Here is a 13,882-nt window from a genome sequence, read left to right as displayed (position 1 = left end):
AGTGCTGGTGCTTTATAGTGTGTGGTTGCTACCTCCTAATTGGGTGGTGGAAGATTTGTCTCAGGGTGCCAAGTAGGGGCCCATTAAAGAGTGTAGCTGTATGAAAGCTGAGGGGGAGTTTTGGCATCCTATGATGGTCCCTATTGAAAATTCTAAAATAAGCTATTGTTTTACCTCAAAATACATAATAATGATACTGAATATGACGATACTGAATACAGTTCTGTCTGTAAACACTGTTATTGTTGACCTTTAAACACCCATTAAGCACACTGTCACCTGATAAAACCTAAAAACAACAACAATAGTTTCTTGTGTTTCTTTACTTAAAAATAAATAAATACAAATAAATACAAATAAAAAAAGATATATATATTAGGGCTGTCAATCGATTAAAAAATTTAATCTAATTAATTACATACTCTGTGATTAATTAATCGAAATTAATCGCATACACAATTAACGTGCCTGAACCGATACTTTTTAAGAAAGTAAAAAAGAAAAGAAAAAAAAAGGGTACTAAACAACAGTTGGTGACATTAAAGAACGGCTTGTTTATTGCTAAGGCCATATGGTCAAAATTAAATGATTTAATAATAATGTATAACAATAACAATAACTTATTTCACTAGCAAATTGCTGTTGAACGACAAAAACAACAACCAGATGGTAAAGGACATTTACAATAACTTCAAATGCACCACGACGCTGTAGTTTACCAGTTTCATTGAACGCACCGGCTGTGTTGTTTCTCCGATGGCAGCTGCAGATTGTTACATACCGGTGTTGAATCCTCTACAGTAAAACACAGTCAAACTTTACACCGTTTAGCGTTAGCTGTCAGCATTTTAACCGTGTTTAATCCAGCTACTAGCTAGCGGTAGGCTAACGTTAGCTGCTGTTGAGTATAGTGTTAACTAGCGTCACATGCAGCGGGGTTTGTGTTTCCTGTAACGTCTGTTTCAGAGCAGCAGAGAGAAGTGCAGACATATCAGTGGCACCAGATTTTCGTCTGTATGCAAACGTCAATATGGAATGGATTAATCTGTGTTAATTTTTTTAACGCGTTATTTTTTCTCAGATTAATTAATCGAAATTAACGTGTTATTTTGACAGCCCTAATATATATATATATATATATATATATATATATATATATATATATATATATATATATATTACTGGTCCATGTTCCACTAAAACCCGAGCAATACTGTCAGCTAGCTAAGGATCATACTTACAGTAACTTGATAATTACCAAATTGGTTCAAATTTTAGCTAGACAACCTCAATTGTCTAATTATTAATAACTTTAAAAATAAAATAACCAAACAACATTAAGTATAGCCTATTTACTTTACTAATTTAAAAGCGTCAGGTTGTTTTGGAGTTGCCATCTTTTCCAACGTATTGACAAAAGTAGTTAACGTTAGTTTGCGGTTTGAAGATATAGTTCTGGGTTACATGTCAGCGGTAAATATGTCAATACAGGCGGATTTCAACAAACATTGAGTCTTCGGATAAATTCCTGTGATTAAAATATGGACACTTTTGAGGCTGACTTAGGAGTGATAGATAAAGTCCATGTCTGCTAGCAAACAAGGCTAAGGTTACAAACAAACAACCCATAACACTCTTTAAGTAACAACAGGCTTAGCCTGGAACACAAGAGAGACTATTGTTTTACTTGCTGCAATCAAAGGTAAGTTAAGTAGTCATTAAATATAACACCCTTTCAAACTTAATTTCCAGTAACAACAGAAGCCTAGCTATATTGCCAGTGCCATATAATCTTCACACCGCAAGTCTTAATGCCTAATTCAGATCCGATGTTTTTTTTGGCTGTTCACATTACCTTTTAAAATGTGGCCTATATCAGATTCCAGTGTGAACTGTTTAGTAAGCATTTTCGCTTTTATTTCAAAAATGTTTGCGTAATGGCAGCCATAACATTAATGAGCAGGTGCTGAGGAGGAGAAGAATGATGAGAAAGAGAGTCAAATTGGCTATTTTGGCCTTTTGTGGGGTTATGGCTGTAAATTCACTACAGAGGTCTGTGTGACCGAACGACCGATTTGCACGTCAGGACCGCTACGGGCCTCCACCAGAGTTTCCTCTGCGGGCGAGACGGGCTGGTGTTCTGTCGATCTATGCTACCTATCGAGATGTGCTACTTAGCGGTTCTGCGCATGCGCACGACCCACAAGCGTGGTCTGATTCCCCGCCCATAAATCTATGCAACCTTGCGGTCGGACATGCGATCGATACTGTTACGTTTTCGTTATAGAAACACATTGTACTGTATTTGTGGTAATAATAAATGTTTTAATAGAATATCAAAATATGCTCCTTATCTCCTGACAGTGCACATGGAGTGAGTAGTGGTGCAATATATAATGATTCTGTTGGGGGAGCATTATATGATAGGGTATATATCAGAATACGCTACCACTGAAATATTCAATAAAGATATAATGGAGTATCAAAATATTCTCAAATAAACATAAGATGTCAATACTGTTAGATTTATACCTCTATGGGATTCAGCCTGCCTGCACAATTGGAAATGGGAACACATAAGGAAGCACATTTCGATAGGGCAGCGCGACTCGATAGACTCTACTATCGATTTGCGCTACGGTAGCATTTTTCGACAAGGCAGCATAGATCGTCAGAACACCGGTGGTGCGCCCGACCCCGAGGGACAGGGATCCCACCTCAGCCGGCGCGCGCCGGCCCTCACTTTCATTGCGTCACGGGGCGACCCGCGAGCGCGTTAAACTCCTTGGTCCGTGTTTCAAGACGTCTCGGGTGGGTTGCCGACATCGCCTTTTTTTACGTGAGCCGATCCCCGCCATGGCGACGCGACGCGGTTGGGACACACTGAGGACAGTCCGCCCAGGTTGACAGCTGCACCGGGGAGAGAGGGCGCAGCGTAAAAGTCGCATCAAATCCACCTTTGTTGTTCAGTCCTCGGCCGGATTTGGGCCACTTTTGCCTGCAGTCTGAACGTAGCCTTAGTTACTTCGCATTAGAAAAAGGGCATACATCCACTAAACTATACATACATCTTTTTAAAACTGGAAAGCACATTATGCCATAACACCTTTTTTAGGGCTGATAGCATTGCTTTATTGCTTTTATGCTTTTAGAATTGCTTTTATGTTGACCCTCAATGTTGCTTCATGTCTCATTTCAGAGTGTCAGAAGAGAGGAAGTATCTCTTGGAATCAACAATGTGATGTTTAAAGAAGGGCCAGTCCTGTTTACTGTATGCAAAGAAAGTGATGGGTAGGTGTTGTATTTTATTCCCCAAAAGTTTAACTAGGGTTGTCTCCTCTTCTTTCTGAACTAAACACACTGGTTGTTGTCCAACCAGTGTGACAGAGTACACCTGGGTTGTAAGTGTAATGAATTCTGATTCTTGAACCTTCATTGGCATTAATTGATTGAAGTTAGAAAGGCATCCAGAGGTTAATCATGTCCATACAGTTTGTAATTAAGTGATTGTACAAACCACACATTTAATCAGAATGGATTTATTTCAGCACATAAAGTACAACAGGAATAACACTCTCTTAAGTTCATCAATATTATGCCATTTTTAAATTTTTAATGCAACCGCAGAAATTATAGAAACATCACAAAAAGCGTTGGTAAGGTAAGTACATTTTAAGACACAAAAGTAAAATCAGACTATTCTCCATCTACAAATGAAACTATAATTTTATAAGGAAACATAAGCAAATATACATTAAAAAAAACCTTCGAAACAGTTTGTGAAAAATCTTCATAATGCTGTTAGTGGGAGTATATATATATATGATTACTATAGGTTGGAAGTTAGTTAGTTGACAGGATCAGAGCTGATACAATATTTGGTGTTTGACTGTTGGTATCACAAAATGAATCATTTTCTTTTCTGCTAACTTGCGATGGCAATTTACATTTTAAAGAATATTCCATATAATTAACATGATAAATATAATTAAGAAGGAAGGGCATCACTTATTAGTAACTGCACTATGCAACAAAAATCATCTTGTTGTATTATTGTCTTTTTTAGTATTTCTCCCTGCCCATCGTATGATTACTATTATTATATATTTTATACAAATCTCTAGGCTTTTCTAACAGTCCGACACATATAATTCTATAGATTTTTATTCAGAAATCCATGACACAAAGTCACCCAGAGTTACTTACATTTCTTATACAGCACTACAATGTTTAACTTATCATTGAATTTGAACTTCAAGATTGTGACCGAGACATCACTTGACTTCTCTGGTTTGCGGGAAAAGTGATTTTTCTTAAGCATAAAAGCTACTGAGACCTATCTTTCCTTTCATGGCTCAGTCTTTTGCTCCTCTGCCTTGGCCTCCATCTTTTCCTCCACTATCTCATATTCTCAATCTTTGTCCTTCTTCTCTACTACTTTTTACCCTCACTCACCTCACCTGCTACCCCCTCCATTCCCAAGGTGTTGTTTACCCCCTCTTTCATTTCCTCTTTCTTCAGTCCTTCGTATTCCCCCCTCCTCCTGCTGCCCCCTCCATCCCCAGGGTGTGGTATACCCCCTCTTTCTTCAGTGCTTCATACCCTCCCTCTCCACCAACTGCCCCCTCCATCCTAACAGTGTGGTACTCCCCACTTGTCATTTCCTCTTTCTTCAGTGCCTCATATTCACCCTCTTTCTTCTGTCTGCCTGGTGCTTCTGGGTGAAGGGTGTCGTACTCGCCCTCCCTTTTGGCACCCTTCTGCAGCATCTCATATTCGTCTCGTGACCTCAGTGGCATATCCTCGTAAATCCGTCCTAAAAATAAGAAAGGAGTGCGTGTGATGCCTTCAGTGTGCTTACAAAAAACTGAAAACGTAAAGTAGTAGTTACTCACCTGCGGCATTTCTCTTCTTATACCGTATTGTACCATATAAAATCACAGCTGCTAAACCTAGAATCACCAGCACGATGACTACACCTGTTAGAATGGATATCGGAGATTGATCTGAAACAGAGACAGCAATACATAACAATAAATATCTGTGACCCTGTGATAGTTCATAATAGTTGAATTCCCATTATTTGTCAGTATAAAAGTGTACTTTGATATATGAATTTCGAAGCATGTGACAACTAACAGAGCTCTGACAGGCCAAATAATCTGGAGGCAAACTTGTACAGCTCACACGAGTTGCATTAAAAAATGGTCAAAATTGATGCCTAATATGCAGAGACATCCTGACGTTTAATCCCTAGTATTGGTTGAGATCCAAAAACACCGGATCCTGCAATTACCATAATGCATTTCTATTGCATAATGAATAGACCCTCCCTGCTTGGTAAATGCTTTTGTCATCCTCCTTTACGTAAGAAACTGCGACTAACAGTTTGTCCAGGTTTCTGATAAGAATTTAAAGTCTCCAAGCCGAAGGTGATAACTCTGGAGACATCATCAGGGTTATTGTCACAAAATACATTATACAACTGTTCTTACAGGCTAGGCAGTACTCATGATGAGTTAACTGCTCTAAATGTGCATAAATATTAGAGTTTAGATTCTCCCGCGGGCCAGGTGGGGCTGATATTTCCCGCCACTATCCTCGGGCCGGGCCAGGCCAAGCCGGCCTGGCCGGGCCCTTGATCAAGCATTTGTGTTTTTTTAATCATTACTTGATTAGCCTAATTGGGTGGGGAGAAAGCTATGCTTCTCCCGTAGCTCTGGGTATATGTCCTGCACTGACTTGAGTGTGAGGTAAACTGTGCTAAATCGTGTCTCCTCCATCTGTAGCACTGTCTTCGATAATTGCGCAACCAGGCCAGATTGTTTCAGATAGGCTATGTCACGAGTCCTTTAGCAGCAGATATGGTCTTGCCTATATCCGGCGCGTTGTCGGCCAGTGCGCCGGCATGCATGCAGACCGTGGCGAAGGACACTATTAATTAGGTGATCGAGACAAGAGTCTCCTATATGGTCCAGGGCTTTGATTATGTTGCTGCCTTGATCTGATACCCACAATATTCAGCTGAGGGAGCTAAGGTCGAGGTTTTTTTTTAAGTTTCTTCATTCGGATCCATTTGCGATCCATTCCATTCTGAATAAACAACGCAGTTTACATGCTTCGTCCTTGTTACATTATTCATTAAGATAATTCTAAACAGATTTCTGTAGTTCAAACAACTTGGAATTGTAGTTGAGAACGTCAGTTATAACAGCCCACGTATTAAAAAATTGTCGGGTTTAAATCGGGCTGGGGCTCATAATTACAGTTAATGTGTCAGGCCGGGCCGGGCTTGGACACAACGTGCACGGGCTCGGGTAGGGTCAGGCTTGATTTTTTTGGGCCCCATCTAAGCTTTGATAAATATATCGGGGAAACAATGTCAAAGACCTTTAGCAGAAACAAAAGCAGGAACTCACAAGTATAACCAATGCTGAGAGAAGACCTCCCGTCTTTCCACACAGCTCTACATGCATAAGTACCCCTCTCTTTTGGCATTATCCATTGGCTGTATAAGCCCATAAGTGCCCATGGCTGACCATTATTCTTGTAGTACCAACGATAGGAACTATCATCGGGACAAAGTGGACAAGAACATGACAAGCCAGTGTTTGCAGAGAGAAATGCCTTCATAGGAGGTGCTGAAAAAAAGGACAAATGAGAAGACCGACTTAAAAGGTGTCTACTGGAGAAACAAATGCATGTGGAAAGCATACACTATTGCACAAAAGAGGGAAAACTTAATTTAGTACACCAGCAGTCAAAGGCAGTCAAAGAGTGTTTGTTGGATTTGCATACCTTGGACAAACACATCCTGATCATCAGAGACCACTGTGTATGGGGGCCCTTCAGTGCGCGCCTTGTGTGTGAAGGTGGCAATACACTTATAACTTCCACTTGTAGATTCTGTCACATTAGATAGTTCGTAGGTGGAACTGACACCATTAGCAAGGATTGAATTGTTTCTGTAGAAAACAGTGTGGCTTATTTGATCTGTGCCCCAGGCAAGGCACTTCAGAATCAGACTCTCCCCAAGTACAGCAGGCAGAGGATACATTTCCAGCGATACGTCCTTCACTGAAAGAAAATTAAGATTGGATTGGCTTTATACCCTATAGTTAAATGACTAAACTAAATATGTATAAATAATAACATTTCTGCTGCAAATATATTATTCAAATAATGATGATGCTACACTGTGAAAGGGGTCGCTCATAGTCATGAATCTACAGAAAATGCTCACCTGAAACTGCAGCTCCCATTGGCTTTGTATTACAGAGCATTAAAATGAAAGTAGGCCTACCTGAGGTCCTGACTGTGATTTGGTTACTTCTGTGTTGTTCGTTAGTATCAGTACACCAGAAAATGGTCTCCGGTACGTTCAGTCTCCTGGGTTGAAAGACCACACTCACATTGTCATTCCTCAACATCAACCGAATCGTCTTTGTCTGCCCTCCCCTATTGACAAAGCATTTCCAACCAATCAGACCATCCTCATGTTCAAGCTGCAGGACAACAGAACGGGTCATCTGCACCACTGACTGGCCTGCCACGATGGTGAGTGAGGCACTGGGAAGGTAACCTGAATGATAAATAAATGATACAATTATTTGTATGGAATGTGTATCTCCCTTTACATGTTTGGGAGTTTGAACTGTAACACTTATGTTCATGTGGTACATTTACCCAGGACTTTGATGGAGAAACTGTCACTCCTTTGCCCGCTCTCACATTGATAAGCGCCGGAGTGCTCGGGTGAGGCAGGTCCTATCTTCCAGATTTCGCTTCTAATCGTTTTGATATTGTTGAAGTACCATGTCACTCCGTTCCCACTTGTGCTGCTGTTACATCTCAGAAAAAATAAGTCCCCAGAGAAGATCTGCTTGAGTATGGGTGACATATAAACTATGGATGCAGGAGACAAAGGAAAAAAATTATTTTATTTTTAAAAAGTATTTTTGGAGGCACAGTTAATGATATTACAAGAAACCACAAAAGGTGGTAGTTGCTGCGAACTATTGACATTGTACAGCCCTGCAAGGTAATATAGGGAAGATGAGGGCTGACACATTTTGCTTGTGTGAACACTGATTACCTTGTGGCTTTTGCTGACATCTTGCCAGAAGTGCGAACACTGTAACAAATTATAAACAAATGTCATTCTTTAATAAAAGTCTTTCATGACTAATCTTACACAGTTTACAATAGTATCTTCCATTTAGTGCAGGGCATTTCAGACACTAATTCAAAATTCAAAATGTTGAATCATAATATTTACTTTTGTTGGGGCGAAATCTTCAAATATTTTGCTTGTGACTCCAACGGTGTGCCCCGGGTTTACTTTATGGACGTTGAGCTAATGAAGTTAAAGTTTCTAGGTGTAGTACAGTAGGGGGTGCGTTTTATTTTGTCTCGTCAGACACAGTATCTATCACTGCTCAAGTACTTCCTAAACTAAGTATTTAGTAAATAAGCTGTAAAGAAAAAATAAGCACTAACGGATCAAGTCCAAGACCTGTCAAGCTAAATTCACGAACATAACATCAACTTCTTCCTCTTTTGTCATTCAAACATACTTTTATAAATTAAAAGCATATCAACACTGATTGTTATTTGTTTGGCAGCTTAATTGTGTAATTTAGGATGACAGGACAGTCTCTGTATATCGACAGTGTACAAAGGACTATGGAGATTAGCCTGTATATGCTGTGCGTAAATACCTTATTTAGCTGTAGCTTTACTCAATATATTATTATGCAGATATAAAGTCTCACATGCTGTGCAGTTGCACCTACAGCTGATCTGTAGTATTTATTTATGCAAATTGCTAATTATTGCATAAATAAGGATTATAGTCCCGTGTATTATCATTCATTTTTTTCATCGACCCAAAGTTCCGCAGTAGCACAAAGTATTCATTAGGTTTTACATAGTCATTTAATTTTTTTTTAAAAGTACTATATATTATTCTTCTCATCACTTCTGTTTTTTTTTTTGTTTTTTTATATGCGGCTGTAAACATCTTCTTGCTTCGTGTGTGTGTATCTGCACACAGTATTTGTTTCCTAATTGTTTTGCAGCATTGTACTTTTTTTTACTTTATTTTTTATGATGCAGTGAATTCTAATCATTATTAGGAGACATATGATTAACTGGCATTAATATTAGCTTCTATAAATCTTTGTATCTAAATCAAAATATTTGGCTTTATGATATAATAATAAAGGATTTTGAGAATATAGTGATGTTTCTCTCATAAAATGACTGCAGCAAAATTGTTGATTTTAAATAAATAACTAAATATCGAATCTTGTATGCATGCAATTTAATACTTTTATGAATTACGTACCTACTGTTTGTAAGTATTACATAGAAAATGCAAATAAAGTTCTGAGCCTTTTCTTACAATGTATCAATCATTTCATTATTATCAATCTAGTACAGAAAAATACTTTGCACATCTACAACGTGACACAGGTGCGTCGGAGGGGGACAAGTAAGTCAAAAATTGCAAAGAAAACTCCCGCACACTGTCTAACTTGCAAAAAATATATAAAGTTTAATAATAGGCAACGTTTCGGTACTAGACCATCTTCATTCCATTTTTCCTGAAACGTTGCCTTTTATTAAACGTTTGTATGACTATATGACTTTCATATGACAGTGTGCAGGAGTTTTCTTTGCAGCATTATTATCAATCTACACATTTCTTCACAAAATGTTTAGCAGATGTATAAAAGGTTGTTTTTATTCTAAAATCAGAATAAATGAAAATATTGAAAATATTCTCAGATATTTATTAAAATTTGAAAGGATATTCAACATTTCCAAAAATATAGAAAACTATTTCATTTGAATGTTCCGATATAATTTGTATAAATTGGATTTGTATAACTTTCTGCTCCCCGTTTGTTTGTATGCCTAGTACACACCATTACGAATAGTGAAAAAATAAAAGAAGGTAAAAGAATATATTTTTTCAATTTAGATATTATATTCAACATTTTTCTAATACTGATGCATACAATGCATGATTAATTTGGAAATGATTAATACAATTTAATTAACACCTTGAGTTAATTGTGTTAGTATAGGCCTCCAAAGAATTAATGTAAATGAAAATATTTCCTTACAAGGGTATGAAAACCAGTCTGCATGTATGTACATCCGTGTGTACATAATCAAGTTGATTACAATTTGTGCTTTAGCTTAGTGTAATTCAGTACAATAAGATCTTCCAGCTAAAATACTAATCACACAGCTTCATGAAAACATTTGGCTGAATGCACTAAAGGTTTGTAATATATTGCATTTAAAATTCTGTAATGACTGTATAGAGAGCCAAACATGACAAAAAATTGATTTACTTATTTCTATTAGTAGAGATGCACCGATTGACCGGCCGATGACCGGAATTGGCAGATTTTCACCTCATTGGCCATGACCGGCGACCTGCCGGTCAGTCTGACATATGCCGATTTTATGCCGGTCAAATGCACTCGGGCGCCGCATGACTTACATCGCGCATATCAGCACTACACGTGCACATGCACGGTCTCCGCTATATGCATGTAGCAGCGGCGCACTGCCTCTCAATCAGTTGTTTATGAAATGTCATACAGTCGTAATTATACACGGCGCGAACAGTCAGCTGCTCTCTCTCTCCCCTCTGAGGCTGAAAAACTGGAACATGAAAATCGCACTCACGCGTGTCCCGTGAAATATGACAACTACAGTTTATCGGAAAATAGCATTGGGCACACTGACCTGAGACGCTGTAAACAAAACAAAAAGAGAAGGAAAAAAAAGACGCTGTAGTCCTCCGACACGCTGTATTAACGTTACTGTTTACGCTTTCCAGGTTAGTGGGGATGCATACCGCTCAAAACCAACATTAAAAACGTAGTAATATTTAAAGAGTTTAGTTTTGTTGTTAAACTGTAAAATGAGCGGTGAAGTTAAATCATCTGTTTCAGGCTGTCTATTTGCTGGATTGTTCCGAGGTAACCGCTGGTAGCTAACGTTAGCAGATAAGCCCGTTGACATTAACGGCATTGTTCACATTAATGCACAATGACACATAAAGCAAACTTGCTAAAAAAGGAACTACACGCTGTTTTCAGGTAACGTTACTGTTGACGTTCAAACAGGCCTGTGTGTGCGTTTTGAGAAATATCTTTATACTGCATTAAGGCTATATTTATTTTATTTTTATTTGTTATTTATATATTATTTTATTGCCATTACCTGTTTTCCCTGTTTTCATACATACAGAAGTTTAGTTTGCTAAATTTATCAAATTTTTTTAGTTTAGATATTGGATGTGAAAAGAAGGAAATAGTTCTTCCTTAACATTGCACTTTTAGATGTGTGTGAATTTCCCATACCAGGAGTCATTTATATAGTTGTATTTTATAGTGATCGATTATCTATTTAAAAAATGTTCTATGTTCTATGCAAAATGTAAAAGTTTCTATTAAAGAAAAGATAGAAAATAAATATTTGTGTGTGCTGTAAAGTGGTTAGAAAAAAGTAAATCGGAATCGGCTAAAATCGGAATCGGCCTATAAAGTTGTAATCGGTGCATCTCTATCTATTAGTAAAGATAAATGTATTTATATGATCTCACCTTTTAAATCAAAATATAATAGTTTTCTGATTTTGTTTTAACATTTATTTTTCCTGTCTAGAGATGATGAAAAGTGGCTTTGCCAATGCCCTGCTGCCCTCTCACTCTGATCTGTTGCTTAATTGCCTTGCTAAAAGGCACCTCAGTGATCTTAATGTAGGCAAAACTTTTACGCATTTGTTAAATCTTAAATGCAATTCATTAAAAATGTTTAGCTATATGTAAAGACATTTAAATATGTTTTAGCAAGATTCCAAATGGCACTTAGTTGTATGTTTGATTAATTGCCTTTATCACCAAGATTGGCAGCTGCAGTGACTCCACCCGAGGCCTCACCCTTAGTTTCTGTGTTATAATTTCATATACTGCAAAATGTGAGATACAATGTTATAAATACATAAAACATCTGTATAAAAGCAATAGCAAACCTCACCAAATTCCAGCTGAGCATGATATAACTGTAATGTAATACTAACAAAAAGGAAAACCTTACAATCCTAAAACAAACATTAACCCCAGATATCCGGCTTTGTGTTCCATTGGATCCCTCTTACCTGCCAGGAGCAGCAGATGTTGTACCCCACTCATGATCCTGCCAGAGTAACACAAACGAGAGAAACAACTCAGTGTCTAACAGCGCTGAGAAGTGACCAAACCCTGACTGACTGTTTTGAGTCAAGTTAAGGAAGTTGCTATTAAGGCTGAGTCTGTGTCGCAATTGCGGTATCTACATATATTAGATGCTTGCGAAAGCTTTTAGAGTAGTTACTTCTTTATGACCTCCTGCAAACCTTAACAGAGCACAGTTAATACTTTCTGTATTACAATTATGACTGGAAATATATGCAAATGCTTTACCTTCCCAGCAGTGTTGGGCAAGTTACTTCCAAAATGGAATACATTATAGATTACTAGTTACTGTCATTTGAGAGTAATTAGTTATATTACTGTCTCTGAATTGTAATGCGTTACACTACTTTTGCATTACTTTTGAGTTACTTTCATCAAAATAACAGTGGAAGTTTGACATGGCAGGTAGCTTGTAAATTTCACCACCGGATCAATAGTCTTTTAATACATCATAGATTATTCAAATTATTTTGTATAATTAATATGAACTAGTGCAGTATGGGGTGCCGAATGTAAAAGTTCAGTTACAATTTTTTAGCTGATAAATTTAACATTTAGCTTACTTTCCTCACATTTAGCCCATTTTCCTCACATTTGAGACAGAAATTTTATATATATACACACATACAATATATATATATATATATATATATATATATACACACACACACACACATACATACACACAAAAGTTTGGACACACCTTCTCATTCAATGCGTTTCCTTTATTTTCATAACTATTTACATTGTAGATTCTCACTGAAGGCATCAAAACTATGAATGATCACGTGGAATTATGTACTTAACAAAAAAGTGTGAAATAACTGAAAACAGTCTTATATTCTAGTTTCTTCAAAGTAGCCACCCTTTGCTCTGATTACTGCTTTGCACACTCTTGGCATTCTCTTGATGAGCCTCAAGAGGTAGTCACCTGAAATGGTTTTCCAACAGTCTTGAAGGAGTTCCCAGAGATGCTTAGCACTTGTTGGCCCTTTTGCCTTCACTCTGTGGTCCAGCTCACCCCAAACCATCTCAATTGAGTTCAGGTCCGGTGTGTTTGGGGTCATTGTCCTGTTGAAAAATAAATGATGGTCCAACTAAACGCAAACCGGATGGGATGGCATGTCGCTGCAGGATGCTGTGGTAGCCATGCTGGTTCAGTATGCCTTCAATTTTTAATAAATCCCCAACAGTGTCACCAGCAAAGCACCCCCACACCATCACACCTCCTCCTCCATGCTTCACGGTGGGAACCAGGCATGTAGAATCCATCCGTTCACCTTTTCTGGGTCGAACAAAGACACGGCGGTTGGAACCAAAGATCTCAAATTTGGACTCATCAGACCAAAGCACACATTTCCACTGGTCTAATGTCCATTCCTTGTGTTTCTTGGCCCAAACAAATCTCTTCTGCTTGTTGCCGCTCCTTAGCAGTGGTTTCCTAGCAGCTATTTGACCATGAAGGCCTGATTCGCGCAGTCTCCTCTTAACAGTTGTTCTAGAGATGTGTCTGCTGCTAGAACTCTGTGTGGCATTCATCTGGTCTCTAATCTGAGCTGCTGTTAACTTGCGATGGCTGGTGACTCGGATGAACTTATCCTCAGCAGCAGAGTTGACTCTTGG

The 13,882-nt window shown here is 38.1% G+C and overlaps 1 protein-coding gene across 2 annotated transcripts; it reads right to left on the bottom strand.

Moving 5' to 3' along the window:
* Positions 1-3,591: 3,591 nt before the first annotated feature.
* On the bottom strand, positions 3,592-12,308 carry LOC144536415 (uncharacterized). 2 transcript variants are annotated; one of them, XM_078279548.1, is made up of 8 exons: positions 12,184-12,307; positions 8,096-8,134; positions 7,687-7,905; positions 7,304-7,582; positions 6,799-7,077; positions 6,420-6,641; positions 4,896-5,006; positions 3,592-4,816 (listed from the first exon to the last, which is right to left on the bottom strand). In XM_078279548.1, exons 1-8 carry the CDS (start codon positions 12,215-12,217, stop codon positions 4,518-4,520), a joined length of 1,482 nt encoding a protein of 493 aa, XP_078135674.1. In that variant the 5' UTR covers positions 12,218-12,307; the 3' UTR covers positions 3,592-4,517. The 2 variants fall into 2 exon arrangements, with proteins under 2 accessions (XP_078135674.1, XP_078135675.1); XM_078279549.1 differs by lacking the exon at positions 6,420-6,641 and having other exon boundaries at positions 12,184-12,308.
* Positions 12,309-13,882: the final 1,574 nt, after the last annotated feature.

The sequence above is a fragment of the Sander vitreus genome, chromosome 21 (assembly GCF_031162955.1).
Source record: "Sander vitreus isolate 19-12246 chromosome 21, sanVit1, whole genome shotgun sequence".
In the NCBI taxonomy this organism is placed as follows: domain Eukaryota; kingdom Metazoa; phylum Chordata; class Actinopteri; order Perciformes; family Percidae; genus Sander; species Sander vitreus.
This window is presented reverse-complemented; position numbering and strand designations above follow the sequence as displayed.

Bases quoted from the DNA above. Each gene is read 5' to 3' on its own strand.
- LOC144536415 (XM_078279548.1), bottom strand. From the start codon at position 12,217: ATGAGTGGGGTACAACATCTGCTGCTCCTGGCAG. The intron at 7,906-8,095 runs GTAATCAGTGTT...CTGCATCCATAG, and splicing joins ATGTCAGCAAAAGCCACAAG to TTTATATGTCACCCATACTC. The intron at 4,817-4,895 runs GTGAGTAACTAC...TCTTATTTTTAG, and splicing joins TAAGAAGAGAAATGCCGCAG to GACGGATTTACGAGGATATG.